The sequence below is a fragment of the Cupressus sempervirens genome, chromosome 8 (assembly GCF_028749045.1).
Source record: "Cupressus sempervirens isolate cs-2001-9-10 chromosome 8, ASM2874904v1, whole genome shotgun sequence".
NCBI lineage: Eukaryota > Viridiplantae > Streptophyta > Pinopsida > Cupressales > Cupressaceae > Cupressus > Cupressus sempervirens.
The window spans coordinates 506,250,924-506,271,968 of NC_143125.1; the positions used below are offsets into that span (position 1 = coordinate 506,250,924).

Consider the following 21,045-nt stretch of genomic DNA (forward strand, 5'->3'; position numbering starts at 1 on the left):
ATCTTGGGAGATAAGATGCACATGATATACTCAGTTGACTCAATTCATTGTAGCATTAAGGTCATTGTTAGTCATTTTAATTATTTATTGCTCTTCTCAGCCTGAAGAGTATTTTCTTAAACATTTGCTTGGCATTGTTTTTTATTCTCCATCATTCTGAACAAGTGTTTACTGAGTTGCACTTAAAGGACCCATGCTATTGAGATTTTTTTGCGTGAGTCCTGATCCTACTATGTCACTTTTCTCTTAAATTATTTGTTTTGTTAAAGTAGTAGATGACAATTTAGGTATGAGATGGGAGCTTTCTTTGTAGAATTCTTATTAGAAAGGGAACCAAGCATTATTTCTGAGGGTATTGAATATGGTCTATTGATTCTTTAATGATTTTCCTTTCTTCTTAAAGTTCTACAAACTTTAATATGGTCAGATGAATTAAACAGGAAAAACAAGGGCCAGGAGGCTCCATTGCTTTTATGTATCCACCATATTTTATTTTCTTATGCTGATTTTGATTGCTTTAACCACAGGCCTTCCATGCTCTGTATTTTTGTTTGTTTTGTTTAAAATTCCACGTCTGTGATTTGTAAAGAAGGTTGAGGCTACAAAAAACTTATAGCAAATTTCACAGAAAACATAACAGTTGACAGAAATAGTAATGCAAAGAAATGATAGTGGTTTTGAAAGTGTGCACTGATAGCAATATTTATTTTTAATTTTTTCGATCATAAGTTCTAAATGTTGACATTTTAAAGGTTTCTTTGGGGCTTCTGTTAAAATTGGACATTACAAAATTTTGGGGCAATTTGAAAGAATTTTCCGGAAGCTCAGAAAAACTTTGTTACAGAAAATATGACTTCCATCCTCTGTATATTAATTTGTTGGTATAGCCATAATATATTCTTGTTTGTGATTTGAAAAATCTATCTACAGCCATTGGCTTTTCATTTTGTCTGCATTCTTATAAAAGCAGCTTATAATGGGCTTCCTTTTTTGTCACAGGCTTATGTTGATGCTGTTCTTGATTTAGCTTCTCATTTTCTTACACGTTTGCGGCGCTATGCTAGCTTTTGTCGCACATTAGCTAGTCATGCTGTTGGAGTTCCTGTAAGTTCAGCAAGCAGTCGCAGTATGGGTGCAAGCCCAACCACCGGAGGGACTTCTTCATCTCCTGGCCAAGGTTAGGTTAGCCAGCAAGGCTTCATTTTATCATTGAAAACAGAAATAGGATTTTTGGGCTTTGCAGTTAGCTGGCTTGAAATTCTTCATTATTGTTTATTTATCTGCCATAAATATCGATGTGTTAAAAGTTATGTCTATTTGGAATTTCTTTTGTTTGGGACATTGTGAATTTTTGTAATGTTGTTATCTAGCTGGTTCTCGAATTCTTGAATAGCTTATGTCCTTTTGTCAGGGTAGATGAATTCTATGCATTCATTGAGATTTTCATGATTATGCTCAAATTGAAAGGAAGCAGGAGTTTGATATTGACACATGTAATTTTGATGCTTGCCTCCAGGAGCTTCTGGGGGAACAACAACTAACCCTGGAAATACACAAATGCAAGCATGGGTTCAAGGTGCTATTGCCAAGATCAGCAGTAATGCAGAAGGAAGCCCATCTACAACTCCTAGTTCTGTGAATGGGCCGGCTCCTCTGTTGCCGCTTAGTGTCAATACAGCAACTTTTCCTGGAACCCCTGCTGTTAGGCTTATTGGAGATTGCCATTTCCTTCATAGGTTGTGTCAACTGTTATTATTCTGTTTGATTTTTCGCCGAAGACAGTTGCCTCGCTTTATTAGTGGAACCCAAAGAAATCCTGATATGCAGAGTGGCAAAACCCAGCCAGTATTTGGAGGCAAAAATATTGAAGACGCAAATCCGGCTGTTTCTAGGCCCTCTTACATGACGGTTGTTAAAACTGAAGATGGACTCAGGTCTGGGCAGGCAATTCCTGGCCTCAAGGGACTAGATGAAATTTCTAATAATCGACCTCCACGCTTAGGAAATGGGAATGCTGGTCAAGGGTACACAGCAGAGGAGGTTAGCATTTTAACTTATTGTGTTTGCATTTGCCTGAGACAAGACATTAGTTATCATTAATACCATATAGAAACTCCATAATTAAATTTATAGTGTAATATGAATTATTATAGTGTTATAGATGGTCCAAATGTTAATTACTTTAAATGAATTGTCAGTAGAATTTAATGCTAGTACTAGAATTTAGATATGAACTTGTTATTTCTGTACAGTAAACTACCATTGCTACTCAAATCCTTGTAATCATAAATTTAAGCTTCCAGTTTTAGTATATCAGTTTTTGGCCATATGTAGGTAAATATACGTTCAAACATAAAAAATGTGGTGGAAAAATATGGTATGGAAAGGAGCAATTAAGAAGCAGAGTTTCTGGTTGCTCCTCCGGGCCTTGCCCCCTAAGAGCTGTCAAGTTCAGCTTATTTAATCTTAGATCTAATCTCTCTAATTGTTTCTTGAATTTGAAATTGATTCTAGGCTCTCAAGGCTACTTGGAAACAGAATCTATGTAATTAATTGTAAGATTTTGTTATGGAGAGAAAGAAATGTCCTTAAAAGAAGTATTTCTTCCAAGTATTTTGACCCTCTTATTTCTCCACAGTGCCAGTTTCTTTTGATGATGCCATCTCAGAATTCTTTGCATGATTTAAGTGTTATTCTTTTTGTGGCACTAGGTTTACTGTTGCTTGGAGTGTGAGATTGTAGTCCTTGTTCTATTTGGTATCAGGTTGCGTTCTTTGGATCTGTTTTTTGGAGTGTTCGATTGTTTTCTTTGAATATATATATATATATATATATATATATATATATATATATATATATATATATATATATATATATATATATATATATATATATATATAATTTATTCAATGCACCATATACTGCATTTTCTTGGGTAATTAATATCTATTTACCTATGTAAATTATTAAATACTTGAGTACAAACCATCTCCTTGACTGAGTTGAGCTCATGCTACCTCTACTACATATAACTCCTTGTTTTATGGCAGGTAGATGCCACCTCTCCCTCACAAAAAATGTGTAGGTGCATGTCACATTTTGGATTTTTGATTGTCTTTTAAATGTTAATGAACTTATGCTGTCATTATTCTATTTTCAAAAAACTTCCTTCAATGAGTTTATAGTTTTTATCCATATGAGTCTGATTTTTATGTGCTACAAATGGAGGTCATCTTAAGCGCATCCAAATAAATAAAATCAACATTTGCACCTCTTGCTCTTGGCAAAGCAGCGACTTCCAGTGACATTGATATGCAATAACTTCATGAGTGATTAATGAAAATAATTATTAGTAGTTTTCTTTGAACTCCTGGAAACCCTTATGCAATTAGAACTAATCCATGTGGAAGTTCTTTTTGGTCTCTGTTTCCCACAACAGAAAATAAAAGATCCAGACCTACATGAGCATGTTAACAAGTTCAAAGTCAAATCCTTAGCTCCCATATATCCAAACAAAATAATTTTCTTAAGAGGTCAAGAGACTTAGTAGTACCTCCTTTTAAGAAGTGACAATTGAGTTGTAAGTAGTAAGTACCAAGAAAATGCCAAGAATTAAGGCACATCATCAAATTTGGTACTGCTGAAATCTCTTGATAACACAAATATGACATGTTTGAACACTTTTTTGATAAGCATAATAAGTACTAATAAATGACTAAAGTGCTGCTCGACCTTTTGTTTCATTCAATTTGGTGCCATGTCAAGTTTCAACTTGAGGCTAGAACGTACTGATTGTTGATGTTGAGTTTGATCTTCTACAACATGAAATTTTGGTTATGATGATGGAGTTTGTAGAGCAAATAATTGTGTCAGACTTGTTGAACCTTATTGAGAAACTTTTGCTCTGATGAGTTAGAACCATTTGTGGATCTTATTCTTGCAATCCCGTTAACTTGAACTTTTTACTCTTATAATGAGTTTCTTACTTTCATAATGAAAGTGCATGAAGAGCTCTTTTGGAAATTTGTTTTTATTGCAGCTAAAATCACGAGCCATTGGATTACCACTACTATGAGAATTCTTGTAGTACTATTCTTAACAGTGTGTGGCAAGAGATGCTTTGAGTGCTCTTGATGATTCCTCCTATTGCCTCTTTTGTTTCTCTATCTCATTTACCCTTTGACATGCTTGCATTATAGAAAAATCATCTTCTTTGCTGTTATTGCAGATGGTACTTAAACATCCTCAATAGGAGCCTCAAGCATAGGATCATGTTGTGTATGCAATGAACCTAAACGTGATGACTTACAAACCTTTTCTCTACCTCATTATATGCTGCCACATTCACTTTCAGTTTGGCAACATCCCTCCAATGCCATGTCATTATTAGTAAATACTGGACCTGCATCTTCAACAATCCAATCTGAATATTGATCAATGAAATCAATGTCAAACACATTATTATATCTTGGCACTCTAAATGTTCTAGCACCCAAAGACAATATCATTCAGGTGCCTTTCAGTTAATCTATTATGCTTCTATGTATGTATGGCATAAAAACTGATTTTGATTTTCACACAAATAGAAGATTTTTAGGCATTATAGCACAAAAATATTCCCAGCACAAATGAGTGAGGACACCATTTATACCTTTGTAGGGATTTTAGTAAAGTTAAAAGAGAAAAAATGAATAGCAGACTAAAATCAAATGTATATGTTCTATTTATATGACTGCATAACAGCTCTTCTATGATTTTATAACGTTGAACAATGAAAATAATTCCCTTTTCACCCATAGTCATTTTTGTATCTTATCATGTATGAGACCTCAAGGTTTTTATTAGGAACCAACCACACTCTAAATATGTGAAGCCCAAGCTTTATCTCTGCATTTGTTCTGAATGAAAGGGAGAAACAACATTTAGGGTGGAAAAAGTAGGCAACATGAACATGCTGGTGGATTTCTTGGTTCCACCTCCAATCGGCAATGTTCCATGTGGGGTTATATTTGGTTTAGTTTGACCATTGCAAACATTCAATTGCTTCTTTGGTCCTATCAATGGTCTCATATTGATAATTCATGGGGTTTTCATCTCAATCCACCAATTATAGAACTGTAACTTACAATTTTGACCCTTTAAACAAGAGGGTGAATGAAAAGGACATTAGGAAATTGTACTAAATTAGTAAAATAAATGAAGTTAACAAAATTGAAAACAAACAAAAACTTCTTGAGTTCTTTTTATATATAAATTTTATAATGTAAAACTTTCCTCGAGGGTCTCCATGGTCTTGGTAAATGTATTGTTGAAAGTGGTCCCCACGACTTGCTTTGCTTCGACCACTTTGTAGTAAGTACTTTGGAATCACTTTCTCCTCACAAACATTTGCCTAAGGTTAGGTTATGTGGTTGCAAGGTGAGGAAATTAGTAGCAACGTGTGTGACTTTTTTTTGTACAAGTTTTTGGCCTTTTGCATGAATTCTCATGAAACTCAATTCCCTTGGTTGTAGATGAATTTGTTAACATTCATCGAACTTCTTACCTCGTTCTTCATCCAACTTACTGTCTTTGTGTCTTGAAGGAGCAGGTGAAGGTATTTGGGGGCAAAAGGGCTCTGAGATAGGTTAGTGTCTTGGTCTATTGATTGTCCCATACATGGATGCATTGTTTGTTGCTTTTGGATTACATTTCCTACTACCATTTTCATTACCATCTCATTCAACAAGCTACCTCTGATCTCCCTATTCTTTACTTGAGTAGAATCACCAATTGAGTTTATGAAGACTATTGTCATCCTAATGCCACTAAAGGTGTTAATCGGTGTTCTATTCTTTTTATTTGTTCTTGTAGGATACAATATTACACCCTTTGCTTTGCCAAATTTGTTTTTGTTACTCTATTAGCTTAGATGTGTTTTTGGACCTCATCCTCCAATAATGGGCTGCTTAAGGAAATCTCTTATATCCCATGGTCTATTTAATTTCTAATATTGGGCCTCTTAACGCCTCAAACCTCTTAAATCCCATGGTCAATGTACTACCTAACTGCTTTAAATAGGCCCCAAAGTAAACATTGAATGGAATGCTTATGTGTCACCAAAATTTGGTACATGCCAACTTTGTCTCATAAAGCAATTCCCTATTCCGTACACTACCTTACATTGAAGGTTGCATGGAGGGAGGAGGGGGTAAAGAGGAACAAAGAAATAGGAACTATGGTTGCCAACACTACCTATTTCTTGTATTTGTATCCCAATGAAAGAACCTCACATATCTCCTTTAGCATATGATGCTTTAGAATGGAAAAATGGGTTTGAGGCTCCAATTACCTCTAGTATTCCCTTTTTCTTTCTTTTTTTTTTAATAATGTTTATGTAGAAATTTTGCCTTGTTTAAAACCTATATATTTGTCGACAATGTGCATCCCTCATAGAATTCCTGACATGTTTTAACAACCTCTTGTGGATTCTATAAGTCTAGTGGTTGAATGGGTCATTAATAGGCCAATCTTTCGGTGTAACGATAACCACTTTTCTAACAAGTGTATTAATGCTTTGTTGTAGGTTCCAAGCCATGTAGGCTATGGCAAGTGATGCTAGAAGGGGGATTTTTTTGTAGTGTGGCATCCTCACTTTTGGGATTTGTTGCATAGTTTAGCAACCTACCATGGATTTTATAAGTCTAGTTGTATCGAGCATTAATAGGTCGATCTGGTTCAACAACCCTACGTCTAACACTATTTGTTTTTCTACATGGCCCTAGAGTTGGGCAAAGGATATGCAACATAATATTTTAAATGATTTATGCTTCTTTTATATCTTAAATACAATAAATGCATACATTCATTTCTTTCATTATACTTCCATTTACACGTTTCTAGCAGAGGTCCATATATTTGCTAGTTTTCTTAGTTGTCATCATGAATGCCATATATTTTAAAGAAAATAAAATGAAGCCTAACAAAAGGGAAATAACAAAATGAATTAACATTGTAGCTAAAAAAAAATTATTAATAGGTTATACAATCTATGACAATCATTAAAATTCTTAAATTCACTCTTAAGAAAAAGTTAAAAACATCATAGTTTGAAGTGCACATATGGTACTTGAAATGCTAGTTATGAAAAAGATGTATAAGTAGTAAAATTGCAAATACCAAATACTCGAACTTTGAGCAATGAACATTGAATATCAATAGAATATTAGAATACTAAATAAAATTCTAATTTGACAAATGAAATTGTTGAATCAGCAAATGTAAGATATCAAAAATACTATAAAGATGATTACAATGAGTAGCATGATATCAAAATAATTACAAATGTAAAAGTGTAGTGAAGGGAGGCCACTAATCATCCTTCAAGGCAAAGTCCTCCAAACTGGAACACAATGAAGTGTGTACCACGATATCAACTCAATTCGACACAATTTCCCAATTAATTTCTTCTTTTCTTTTAAATTTGAAAGCAAGTGTCTAGGAGCAGCCACCTCCAATGGGGGGCAAGGGGCAATGCTCCTTGTGTGTTCTTGGGGCATTTCTGTCAAGCACGCTTTACCTCTTGTCTGGCCTTTGGATTCCTCAAATTTGAGACATTTTTCTTGCAAAATTGACATGTTTGAACTCCCTTGGAAACACAATATTTTTAATGTTTTTGTGTGTAAATCCACTTTAGACGCCTTCCGCCATAGAATGCCTAGATGCCCTTTGGACAATTAAGGGATGCCTAGGCATCCCCTCATCATTTTGGGTATGCTACATTGTCCTTGCATTTTGATTGTGGTTGGGTGGTGCTTGGGCAACATTGAGGGATGCTCTATCGTTGTCCCCCTATCTTAGGTATGTCCTCGTCTTGAGATCACGGAGGTCGAAGGGCCATAATACATTGACACTGGACTTATTTTGAGAATACATTAAGATATTCTGGGTCTTGACTAAATTTTAAACCTTGGATTTATCGTCACGTAGGAGGGTTCTTTTGTAGTATGATAAGATAGCCTAGTTGTTAAATTCAACTTTCAAGACAATAATCATCAAAAATATTGGAGGTATATTATCCCCCATGATCAAAACTTAAAAATTTCAACTTCAACTAATCTGATTTTCAGTCTGCTAAATATATTGCCCACTAGTGACTGCATAATTTAAATTTGTTTATCAAGAAACATACTTGATGTGTGTTTTGTGACTGTACGGCGAACGAAATAAAATATTGAGGTCTCTTATTATCTCTTGAGCAAAATTGTAATGTCCCCACTAATAGGGTTAGTTAGGGACAAGTAACACCTGCAAGTAATGTAAGAATCACGATAATAGTAAACTAACTATATTATTCTACCCTCTAAGTTAACCCCAATCTTAAGGATGTCTCCAGATTGGGCTTCTTAGCTCATAGCTACCTCGCTGTCATCCTAGGAGTGTACCCCTTAAGATTCTTCTTGGACGAGCATCCTCTATCCAAGGCCAACGACATATGCATATGTTTGACAACATCATAATATTTTGGCACATCGATTATCGGACATGGCAGACAATGGAGATCTTAATATCTCCATGCTTCAATATCGATTCTTAGCTATGGCGGACAATGTAGATATTAATATCTCACATGCTCCATGTTTCGAGTTCACATTGATTCTCGGCCATGGTGGACAATAGAGATCTTAATATCTCACATGCTCCATGCTTTGAGTCTCATTAATATCCATGATGTTAACCCTATGAGCTAACACAATATTATCCACAAGTATGGTTCATTAATATAAATAAATTTATAAACATAATTAAACAAATATAATTCATAAATATACCTTTCTTACCTTTTTCTTTTCCAAGAGTCACACCCTTTCATAATACAAATCCTTTGAAAAGTCACAACACTTCATAGTTATAATAATTTCAAAAGGTCACAACACCTCATAACTAAAATCCTTTGAAAAAGTCCCACTACTTTATAATCACAATATTTTTGAATAGTTGCAACTATTCAAAATTATGACCCTTTTGAAGGTTCACATCCTTGCAATATCTTCATATTACTTTCCTCTTCCATTTTTCCTTTTTGAACTCCTCTCTTCTTTTTTTGTCCTCTCTAAAATAAACTCTCCTTTTTATATCGTAATTTTAAAGAGTCATGTCTATTTGTTAAACATCTCTTGACTTTTCATTAGATTTACTTAATTTATATTATTCTATGTTATATTATTTGTTTACTTTTTTATTTGTGTTTATTTTATTTATTATTAAATTCTATTTAGAAATTTAACATACTTTCTACAATATTGTCTCTTGTATTTAATTTAATTTCTTTCTTTACTCATTGAAATTTTATTATTATTTTAGTTATTAAAAAGATTATTCTAAATATTATTTTATTAATAATATAGATTAAATAATTATCATTCCCTTGTTTTATATTTTAGTATTAATTTTAATATAACTTTATTATTTATTTAATAACATTAAATTATTTAGTTATTATTAAAATTCTATCTTAAAATAAGGATATGACAGTCCGCCCTTCGTCAAATTGCTTGTCCTCAAGTAATTAGATAATTTTTTCTGTTGAGTTGAAATATATATTTCTTTTAGTCCAAATTCTTCGGTTTCTACCATGGATATGTTTGAATCCTTTCTAATAGTCATTAACTTTGTACATTAGTCTTTTATATAAATAATTTTTCTAGAGCCTCTTTAACCCTATCGGATGGCAAGATCATGCTCTGATACCACTGTAATGTCCCCTGTAATAGGGTTAGTTAGGGACAAGTAATACCTACAAAATAATTTTAGAATCACAATAATAATAACACTAACTATATTATTATACCCTCTAAGTTAACCCCAATCTTAAGGACATCTCCAGATCAGGCTTCTTAGCTCATAGCTACCTTGCCATCATCCTAGGAGCGCACCCCTTAAGATTCTTCTTGGACAGGCATCCTCTATCCAAGGCCAACGACATATGCATATGTTTGACAACATCAGAATATTCTGGCACATCGATTATCGGCCATGGCGAACAATGGAGATCTTAATATCTCCATGCTCCATGCTTTGATATTAATTCTCAACCATGGCGGACGATGTAGATATTAATATCTCACATGCTCCATGTTTCGAGTTCACATTGATTCTCGACCATGGCGGACAATGGAGATCTTAATATTTCACATGCTCCATGCTTCGAGTCTCATTAATATCCATGGTGTTAACCCATGAGCTAACACAATATTATCCACAAGTATGGTTCATTAATATAAATAAATTTATAAACAAAATTAAACAAATATAATTCATAAATATACCTTTCTTACCTTCTTCTTTTCCAAGAGTCACACCCTTTCATAATACAAATCCTTTGAAAAGTCACAACATTTCATAGTTATAATAATTTCAAAATGTCATAACACTCCATAACTAAAATCCTTTGGAAAAGTCCCACTACTTTATAAGCACAATATTTTGAAGAGTTACAACTATTCATAATTATGACCCTTTCGAAGGTTCACATCCTTTCAATATCATTGACTCCTTTTCAAAAAGTCACTTCCTTATTTTCTTCATATTACTTTCCTCTTCCATTTTTCCTTTTTGATCTCCTCTCTTCTCCTTTGTTTTTGACCTCTCTAAAATAAACTCTCCTCCCTTTTATATCTTAATTGTAAGGAGTCGTGTCTATTTGTTAAACATCTCTTGACTTTTCATTAGATTTACTTAATAATATTATTCTATATTATATTATTTCTTTACTTATTTATTTGTGTTTATTTTATTTATTATTAAATTCTATTTAGAAATTCAACATACTTTCTACAATATTGTCTTTTATATTTAATTTAATTTCTTTCTTTACTCATTGAGATTTTATTATTATTTTAGTTATTAAAAATATCATTCTAAATATTATTTTATTAATGATATAGATTAAATGATTATCATTTTCTTGTTTTATATTTTAGTATTAGTTTTAATATAACTTTATTATTTATTTAATAATGTTATATTATCTAGCTATTATTAAAATTCTATCCTAAAATAGGGATATGACAAAAATCTTGTGTATGATAAGATTACAAAAGATCATACAATTGATTGCAAGGTTTTTTGTCACTTTTTGACAATGGATAAGGTCAATTGTTGATGTGATATGTTGGTATCACGAAGGGACTTACATACTTGTTCTCAAGATGATTTAGATACCATTGGGTATGGGAGCTTGTAGATGATATAGCAATGACAATACCTTTGTTTGGGGAATTTCACGAATATGCGGAAAAGTAAATGAGATAAGGGTGAGATAGGTCTAATCTTATCCTAAGAATATAAAATAGAAAGATTGCTACAATGGAATCTACCATACTTTGCTTCGCCAAATTCAACTACACAATGCTAGCGAGATCTTCAAGTGTTGTGCAAGGAATTTTCATATTCCAATGAACATCAACAAAACAAACAATCTGCATCAATGATAGAAGTAAAGCATCTGCATAAGGGCTCATAACCGACCTTACATTTTGTTTAGGAATCACTTAAGAACAAAAGGTGTGGAAAAATGATTCCACCATAACACCGTCATCAATCACATTCATTTAAGTACTTGAAAACAAATCTGTTTTGAGTGAGGAACAAAGAGAACATGCAAGCACCAAAATATATTTAGAAATAACCAAACTTTAATGATAACTTTCTTATATTGGTAGCTCTTAAGCATCAATCTCAAAATTTGCTCTTCTACAAATGAAAAGTGAGGCCTTTATATAGGTTTTAGATTACAATAAGTGGTTTGGATCGAAACAAAATCACTAGCTTAGATGTTGCCTCCTTAGCCTTGGTTAGGGATAGGGCATGGAAAGATAATCTACAATGAATGAGCGGGTCCACATGAACCAATTTGAAGGGGGTTCTCTTAGTGGGAGAGGTCAAATTTGACCCATAATGACGCAAGATGGGTATTACTTATTAATTGACCATCTTCCTTAAATAGATTATTCTCGATTCTTTTTCTTGAAATGAAGTGAGATTTGGCTTGGAGACCTTTAATTAGTTGGTGGAGATGACTAGATGCCATGTCAACACATTGGGTGCCATGTAGGTTGAAATCTTTTCAAATTGTATCATTTGTAACCCAAATTTCAACGTTGATTATTTCTTTTCAAATTATCTTCATTTGACCATTTTCTTCCTTCCATGTACCTACTTGGGAATTCACTTTCTTGAAATGGATTGGGCTCATTCATTGATGATTTTGTCATTCGGTAATTTCTTCACATAGAACTACTTTAGATATGGTATTGGATTTGCGAAGTTAATTCAAGATGTTACATTCTCCCTTCTACATTTGTACATAGACTTTGATCTTTGAGGTCTTGAACCTTAAATGCCTTGAATTAGATTGCTTGAAACTTGGATGGCCTCAACACTAGAACTGATATTTCGGGACTTGAATGTCTTCCTTTGACATCTAGAATTGGAATTCTTTTTCCTGTAGAATAAAATATTTGGTATAAGATCATGTAAGAAATTAAAATAAAATGCATTTCTACATCTAATTGTACACTTGGGATAAAATTTAAACCTTTAAAATGTTAAAAATTTACTTCAAAACTTAGTCTCTCTCAAGAAAGAAACTTTCTCTCTTTAAAATTCTCATGCTCTAGATTTGTTTCTTCAATTTTCAATGTGAGAATCACCGTTTGTGTGATCTTGAATCTGAGCGCATTTAAAAGATATTTTACAACCAATAATTCCATACTTGTCCAATTTCAAATCAACCCCTCTTAGTTCCCTCCATGATTCAATTTGGACATGGGTGTAGAGTTTGAACACAAATAAATTTTCCACTCTTTCATTTTTAATTAAATGAATCGTTGCAATTTCACCTTTGGCGTAGAATGTCTAGGACAAGTTTGAACACTTTGAAATTTCTTCGCAATGAATATTTCTCCCTAAGCATGGATTAGACAATGTGATGGAAATTTTCTACTTGGAAAAACATTAACACCTTTATACAATGTCATGTTCTTGTAAAACTGAGGTTTACAGAAAGATTTTTTGCTCTATTGAAATTTTCCTTAGCCAGTGGTGATCTGTGCCCAAGGTGCATTTGAGCAGCGGTGAAGGATTTTTGTAGTATTGTTTTTTAGTATTTTTTCTTTTGTCACCTTCCTTCCAACTTGGGTGCATATGAGCCTTGCCTAAGGATTTTGAGGCCCATGAGAAATTCCCTAGCAACCCTTGACTTAAGCTCTTTGGTGCAAATGAGACCCACTTAAGCATTTTGCATTTTAGATGAAGTTTTGGGCCATCTTGAAATTTGTGCTCATGGGCACACTTTGGCCTTGAAGGACTATTTTTCATGTTTTGGAGGAATTCTTTGACCATCATGGATTTGAATTTGGCACCCAAGGTGCATTTGAGCTCTTATGAAGGATATTTTTGCAACACTTAGACTATCTTCTCAATGTCCACTTTGGGTGCACTTGAGGGGGTGTCATGGCATTCTCTTATACTTAGCAATTTTTTCAACTTTCCTTGTTCTCTTCAACCCAGGCACATATTAGACATGGAGGAGGGATTTTTCGACACTTTCAAATTTTTAAAATTTTATTGTTTTCTTCAACCTGGGCGCATTTTAGACATGGAGGAATTTTTCAATATTAGCCATTTTTTTTTCAATTTTCCTTGTTCTCTTCACAACTTGGGTGCATATTAGGCATGGAGGAGGAGCTTTTCAATACATAGCCATTTTTTTCATTTTTTCTCGTTATCTTCAACTTGGGGTGCATACTAGATATGGAGGAGGATTTTTCTAAAACGCTTTGCCATTTTTCTAAGTTTTCTTCTCCTAAACTCAGGCGCATTTTGGAACTTGTGGAAGATTTATTCAACTCAAGGAAATTCCTTGTCATAGTGGAATTTTCTCTCTTAGGCGCATTTGTAACTTGGTGGAGGAAACTTGACGACTTAGTGGAATTTGCTCTCTTGGGCACATTTGGAGCTTGGTGGAATTTCTATAACTCGAGAAAATTCCTTGACTTAGTGGATTTTTCTCTCTTGGGCACATTTGGAGCTTGGTTGAGGAATTTTTTCAACTCAAGGAAACTCCTTGACCTAGTGGAATTTGCCCTCTTGGGCACATTTTGACATTGCTGAAGGAATTTCTTCAACTTAAGGCAATTCCTTGAGTTAGTGGAATTGGTTCACTTGGCGCTGATGGAGACCTAGTTTTTTGCATATTGGGGCCTCCATTTGAGAAATAATGTTGGAAACATAATGAAGTATTTGATGTCATAACAAGGTATCAAGTTGAGTATATATACATCAAACTGATGAATGATTGTCAATGATGTCAAATGAGATGCAGATTTGGAAATATATATGCTATATACATTATAAAGAAACAATCAGTCAAGGGTATGTATTGACAAGTCTATATGTCCTAGTAAAGAACAAGCATACAGAACATCATCGAGTCAGCATTTCCTAGTGAAGATCAGAACATACATAGAATTCTGTACATACACTGAAATCAGAAAATAATTACAGTATATGGCACTCAAGCTTGGCACATCACCATATAGGCTGCAAACAATTCAGAGCTTGCCCAATGTAGTGGACAGAGAAGAGTTATTGATTTGCATGATTAAAAAGAGGATTCTATAATTACAATTGTTTCTAGCAGCCAGTCATTCGAAAGCAGCCATAGTAATGATGTTGGTCAAATGCATATATAGATGGTATCAAGAGTTCCATGTCATCAAACAAATGATGAACAGGAGCATTGTGTTTTTGAAGGTCCCACTAGGAGTTAGTAATTTAGCAACTAACGTAGAAGACTCCAATACAGATGCAAATCTTCAGTTCTTGTAAGCAAGGTTCAAACAGAAATAATTGTATACATGTCAGTGTATGATAAAAAATGCCATGTACATATTAGCGTCTAGCGTTTCTTTGCAATAGGTTGAGACATGTTAGGCTCAATACTTGCTGACTAAAATACTCACAGTGATTAAGGCAGCACAAATGATATGTGATGGGCAAAGATGTATGAAGGTGGCAGTTATGATTGTGCAGCCAATACATGAAGATTTACGGCAGTGATGCACATTAAATTTATATCCAAAAGATATGCAGATGCAGAGATATGAGCATCGAACTTTCAGCAGTGAATAGAATAAATATTAATCAACTTTCATAAGAAAACCCCGCTAAGTATACGGAAGGCTGCAAAGATGTTATGATGGTCTCTGGAAAATTATTGCAATGAAAGTGACATAGATGGAATAGAGGAGTCCTCAGAAAAGCCGCTCATACAAAGAAAGAGACAGTGAATTATTATAGCACTGAAGTTGAAAGGCAACAATCAACATATTTAGCATGGAAGATAATGGCACCAACATTCAGATCAATTAAATGATGTCATGGGGTTCCAGTCAGCATCAATATGACAAAGACTGTAATGATGTGTTGAACACAAGTGTCGGGAAATGAGTACTTCATTCAAAGAAAGTTTTTCCAGGTCTGAAATGTGTTAATATGGATTTTTGTGAAAATTGTGTGTATGGAAAACAAAAGAGAGTGAGTTTTGTGAAGACTAGGAAGGAAAATAAAAGTGAGAAATTAGAGCTTGTGCATACAGATGTATGGGGACCAGCTCAGGTGTCTTCCCTTGGTGGCTCTCATTATTATGTTACATTTATTGATGATGCAACTAGAAAAGTATGTGTTTGTTTCCTTAGACAGAAATCTGATGTATTTCAAACTTTTAAGAAATGGAAATGCATGGTTGAAAATGAGATTGGAAAGAAATTAAAATGTCTGAGGTCTGATAATGGTGATGAGTATTGTAGTCATGGATTTGAAGATTATTGCTCCGCTAATGGTATTCGTAGACAGAAAACTGTTCCAAGGACTCCACAAGAAAATGGAGTGGCTGAACGCATGAACAAGACTATTATGCAGCATGCAAGAAGCATGAGGTTGCATGCAGGGTTGCCATTAAACATGTGGGCAGAAGCTGTTAATACTGCTGTATATTTAATTAATAGAGGTTGGTTCTTTGAATCCTTCTAATTCAATTGAGGCTACCAAAGTTACGGTGGGGTAATGATGTGGTTGGTAAGGATGTTGCTGATGTTACTGTCTTTGGCGCTATCTTTTTTACCAGCGCTGGTTCTATTGCTGTTGATACTTCTGTTGCTAGAATTGCTGCAGCTAGATTTATCCTGTCTATTGGTTTGGATGCTGCTGGTTCTGTCTAGATTGCTGGAACTATTGCGGTTGATGTTGGGCTTGCTCCTGTAGGTGGTGGTGGGAATTCTCCTAATGCTTTCTATATTGTTACTGGTTCTGCTGTTACTGCATCTGCTACTGTTGATTCTGTCCAGTTGGTTGGATCTGCTGCTGCTGGTTCTTTCCACTTGGATGGATCTGTTGTTGCTAGTTCAGTTGAGAGATTTTCTTTCTCTAGAATCCCAGGAGGATATTTCATTGGATGGTGGAAGTCAGGTACTAGAAAGCCCCGTAAGAAATTCTGTCTTCCTTTTTGACTTGAACTTGCGCTCCCAGAAGTAGGGAGGTAAAGGCAAATCTTAGTATTTTCCTTGTTTTTAGTTGTTTGAGGGTTTTCTTTCCCTTGGGACAGATTGGGCTTTCTCACTTTCCTTCTTTTTATCTGCCAGTTCCTCTTGGTCACTTCTTAAGGAGGACCTCTGTGGTCCATGGTTTTGGTTGCTGCAACTCTCTTTGCAGTTGTTTTGTTTGTTTATGCCTAATTTTAAATCTTCTTGTTGTGAAGTTGTAAAGGGTCCATTTGGCTATGGGAATATAGATATGGGAATAGGAATACTTATTCTCAAATAGAAAATGGGGGTACGTATTCCTATTCTTCTTTGGTTCAATCAGAATTTGATGGGGAATTCATGGACCCAAAAATTTATGTTTTCTAAAATAAATAAAATTGGAATAGGAATACGTATTCCTATTCCACCTATTTAGGTGGAATAGAAAATGTTCATTTTTGGGCCAAAATTGGAATATGTATTCCAATCTTATTCCTATTCCAATTTCGATTTGGTGCATCCAAGCAAAGCATTCAAAATTTTAAGAATTCACATATGCCTATTCCACTTTTATTCCCGCTGCCAAACGGAGCCAAAGGGTTTCAGGGTCCGTTCAAAACCTATTTTTGATATAATCTAAAATAACTCTCAATTCCAGACTTGGCGAGTTTCATGACCTGTCATTTGGAACATGAGGAGTTTCAAGGGATTGGCACTAGAACTACCAATAACCAAAGCCAAAAGGGGACAAGTGAACTGAAAAGTAGGGGCCCACTATTTGCAATGGGGCAATATGTGAAAAGGTCACAATATATGGTGACTCTATGATTGAAATGTTGAAAACATTTCAAGAATAAAAAATCAATCTGAATCCAGAATTCTTGGTTTATCACGCTTATGCCATCATGGAGAGAGGAAATGCACTCAAAAGGGGAGGAGAATCATTTATTGGATCAAAATACTTTTAACTATAATTACCTAGGTGTGTGCAAAGGAGTTAATTTCTGCTCGACATGATCACTTAAAATCCTTGAGATTATTCATGACACATTATATATCCCTCTTAACTGCAAAGTCATCTTGGACATTGCCCTACTGCCAGTTAGGCATCTAGCTTTGGCAAGGTTGTCATTGTAATCCCCTCAAAGATTGCTCTACTTCTAGCAAATTATTCTTTTGAGTACTTGTAGAGATTTCTACATACCCTCAAAGTCAATTATTTTATCTTTTCAATCTTATTTTCCTTTTCTTTTCGTTTTCTCTTTTGATATTGCATCTCTTTTCTTTTACTTAGCTCATAAGTAGTAAAGCTTACTATCTCAAGGAAATTCCTCAACATAGTGGAATTTTCTCGCTTGGGTGCATTTGAAGCAAGGTGGAGGAATTGCTTTCACTCAAAGGAATTCCCTTGACTTCTCATTTCTTTATGTTTCTTCCTCCCTTTTGATCCATACTTTGCCATTTCCTCAAATTTTCATTCTGAGTATCCATGTTCAAGAATTCTCCGTAGCTATTACTTTTCATGCTTTTTAGTGCTTTTTCACTTTTTGAACTGCTTTTTGTTTGTCGCTTTTTTAATGATATTTTCAGATCTGGTAGATCTTTGAGCTTCCCCCTTCTGGATGTTTTTTCTAGAGGCTGCTTATTGAAAATGCAAAGGATTGTTGCTAATGTATATGCACTGCTAAAGACAAGGAATGTTTCAATCATAGAATTGTTATCGATCTCTAGATCTTGCTTTGTATTTATTGATTTCAATACTTGCAAGAATGAATTCACTAGATATAAATAATCTATGATAGGGTATGTGGGTGACTGGTCATGACCATTCACCCTTATATCTTAACATAGATTAGTTAATAATAACAATTGCTAATGCAGATTGGTTAACATATCACCAATTCATTATAGTGTATAATTCACACAATACTTGCATGAATGATAATGCCAAATAATAATAGTTGATAATCGACATTTACAGTCAAACCGATAATCATATGAACATGTGAACTTTTATCAATGAAATATATATATGAGTGCATCAGTTGTATTCAGAAAACAATATCAGAATAGCATTGAACTTATGTATTGATAATATGTATATATACATATCAATATGTAAGTCATATTGATATGTATATAGATGCATACAGTTCAAATTTGTTATTCACAGTATTTGTCTGACTGAAGCTACATACTTAAACACTGCTTCATCTAATAATCACATTTCCAAATATAGATCTGAATACCCATTTTGTCGGTGTTCATCAATTGCCCGAAATGACTTACTATAAATAGTAAGCTTCTTTAAAGTTAAAATTATATCAATTTGGGACTTGCTAAAAACATACATCCCCCCAAAAATAGGAAACCCTATAAAATAGGATTCACTTCAAAACTCAAAATGAAGCCAATCTGAGACCTAGTAAAACTTGCTAACAATAGATGTCCCTAATAAATATGAAACCCTAAAAAATAGGAACCTTGCCAAAAGACTTCAAATTTCATTAGTTCATTCCTCAAAAGGATTTCACCTCAATACATTATCCAAATTCAGTGTGCCCAATCAAGGAAGGATTGAAAATTGAAACCTGAAATGGTTAGAAACAACTCTCCATTCCAGACTTGGCCAATTTCATAACTTCTCATTTGGAACACAGTGAACTTCAGAGGAGTGATGTCAGAACTACCAAGGACCAAAGTCAAAAAGGTCAATCAAACCAAAATGTGGGGGTCTCCATTTGCAATGGGGTGATGTGTCAAAGGTCACAACAATACCCAAGTCATTTAAAATAAAAATCACAATTGGAAAACCATAAGTAGCAAATGTCTATATGTAGGACAATTAATGCCACAAATATCACTATTTTTTGACTGAAAATACATCTTTTCTTGTAAAGAGGATTGTTTGGGAACCTTTCTCTACTTTGTTAGAAAAATCCTTGTCTTCTTGAACGTGGATGACCAAATTCAAATTGATTTGTTTGCAACTTAACTATTGAAGGCACACGCAAGTGTTCTCATACCTCAAATGCTAGAGCCATTGCGAAGACATATGGATAGTCTCAATAATAACTATGGACACCGAATACTATGAAGCATCTGGCAATTTAACTTGGCTAACTTCCCATTACCATAACCAATATATAGACAATTTTGTACCTATCATTTATTGAAATAAAACAGTCGGGATTAATTTCAAGATCTATTTGATAATATCTGTGTGACTATGATAGGAGAGATTTTTTTCCCTTAAAGATTGCACCATGCCAAACATTTTGTTAAAGCGTGTTCTACCATCAGGAAAACAAAGTGTTAAGACTATACTAATTCCTTGTGAGGCATGAGTAATGTGATTGGCTGTCTCACACGAGGCAGAGTTTTATTTTCGAATGAACCAAATAACTCTTTCCTATGTAGTGTATGCTTTGTGGAACCAGTATCATGTAGACTATTTGTGAACTCGTCAGTAACCTCACCTTTCATGGAGGTATTGTGAGCATTGTCAGGTTCTTCTAGAGCAGTGAAAGCAAAATCACCAGTTTTTTTAATCCTTTGCTTGATTATTTCATCCTTAATGGGCACTATGAAATGCTTTGAATTTTCTTGTATTGAATTTGACAAAGTGAAACAAGATGACCAGGTTTTCCACATTTATGATGTATTGATATAATGTTTCCTGAAATGTGACCTGTTTCATCATTCCTATTTCTCTATGAATTGGAGACATGAGATAGTAATTTGACAAGATTGTTACAAGGTGTTGCTGAATTCTGATTCTTAGTTTATGGATGCATCTCTCCTTGCAAGATTAATACATGTCTTCTTTCTCTTGTGGAGATTTTCTTTGAAAGGGATTCTGCATGTAAATGTTGTGTTAGATATGATTAGTTGATTTATCTTTTATTGCTCAGTCTGCAATCACATAAATTTAATCATATGACAATCTTTGTTTAAATAACAAATGTCATATTGGTGCACTCCTTTAGAAGATTTTATTATAGTAGTTTTGCCTTCTTTCCGAACACAAATCTCCCACTCACCTAACACTCATCAAATTAATTATACTAGAACTCACCTAACAATCAATAAATTAATTATATTAGTAGAGCTTGACTATTGATCTTGTAAATTGAGACATACTTGATTAAATGAATTCTCAGTTATTCCCAGTAACACTTTGTTGTGAATTTGTCATACTTGTTTTCATCTCACCTCTAGGTCTATGAATTGAGACATGCTCACCTTGATAAGTTCCACACATTTAATAATGTAAATACAACAATGTCAACAATAGATAACACACTACAAGAAATGTTTCTACGATAAAATGTCTTAATATCCAATAAATCTAAAGATAGAATAAACCTCAAGGCAAGGTAATATTGCACTTCTTATGGAACACGCCACTCCATATTGTATTTATGCTCATTGTCTATCCTTACAATGATAAAATCTTCTTAGTAAGTTATTCAATTAAAAT

The 21,045-nt window shown here is 34.0% G+C and overlaps 1 protein-coding gene across 2 annotated transcripts in view; it reads left to right on the top strand.

The window, feature by feature from the left end:
• The window catches only part of SFR6 (sensitive to freezing 6), a 212,951-nt gene that overhangs the window by 190,155 nt on the left and 1,751 nt on the right, over positions 1–21,045 (top strand). For both annotated transcript variants that reach the window (XM_089798209.1, XM_089798210.1), the window contains 2 exons: positions 1,000–1,177; positions 1,517–2,040. In XM_089798209.1, the coding sequence (XP_089654335.1) occupies positions 1,000–1,177; positions 1,517–2,040 (702 nt within the window). The remainder of the gene's footprint in view (positions 1–999; positions 1,178–1,516; positions 2,041–21,045) is intronic.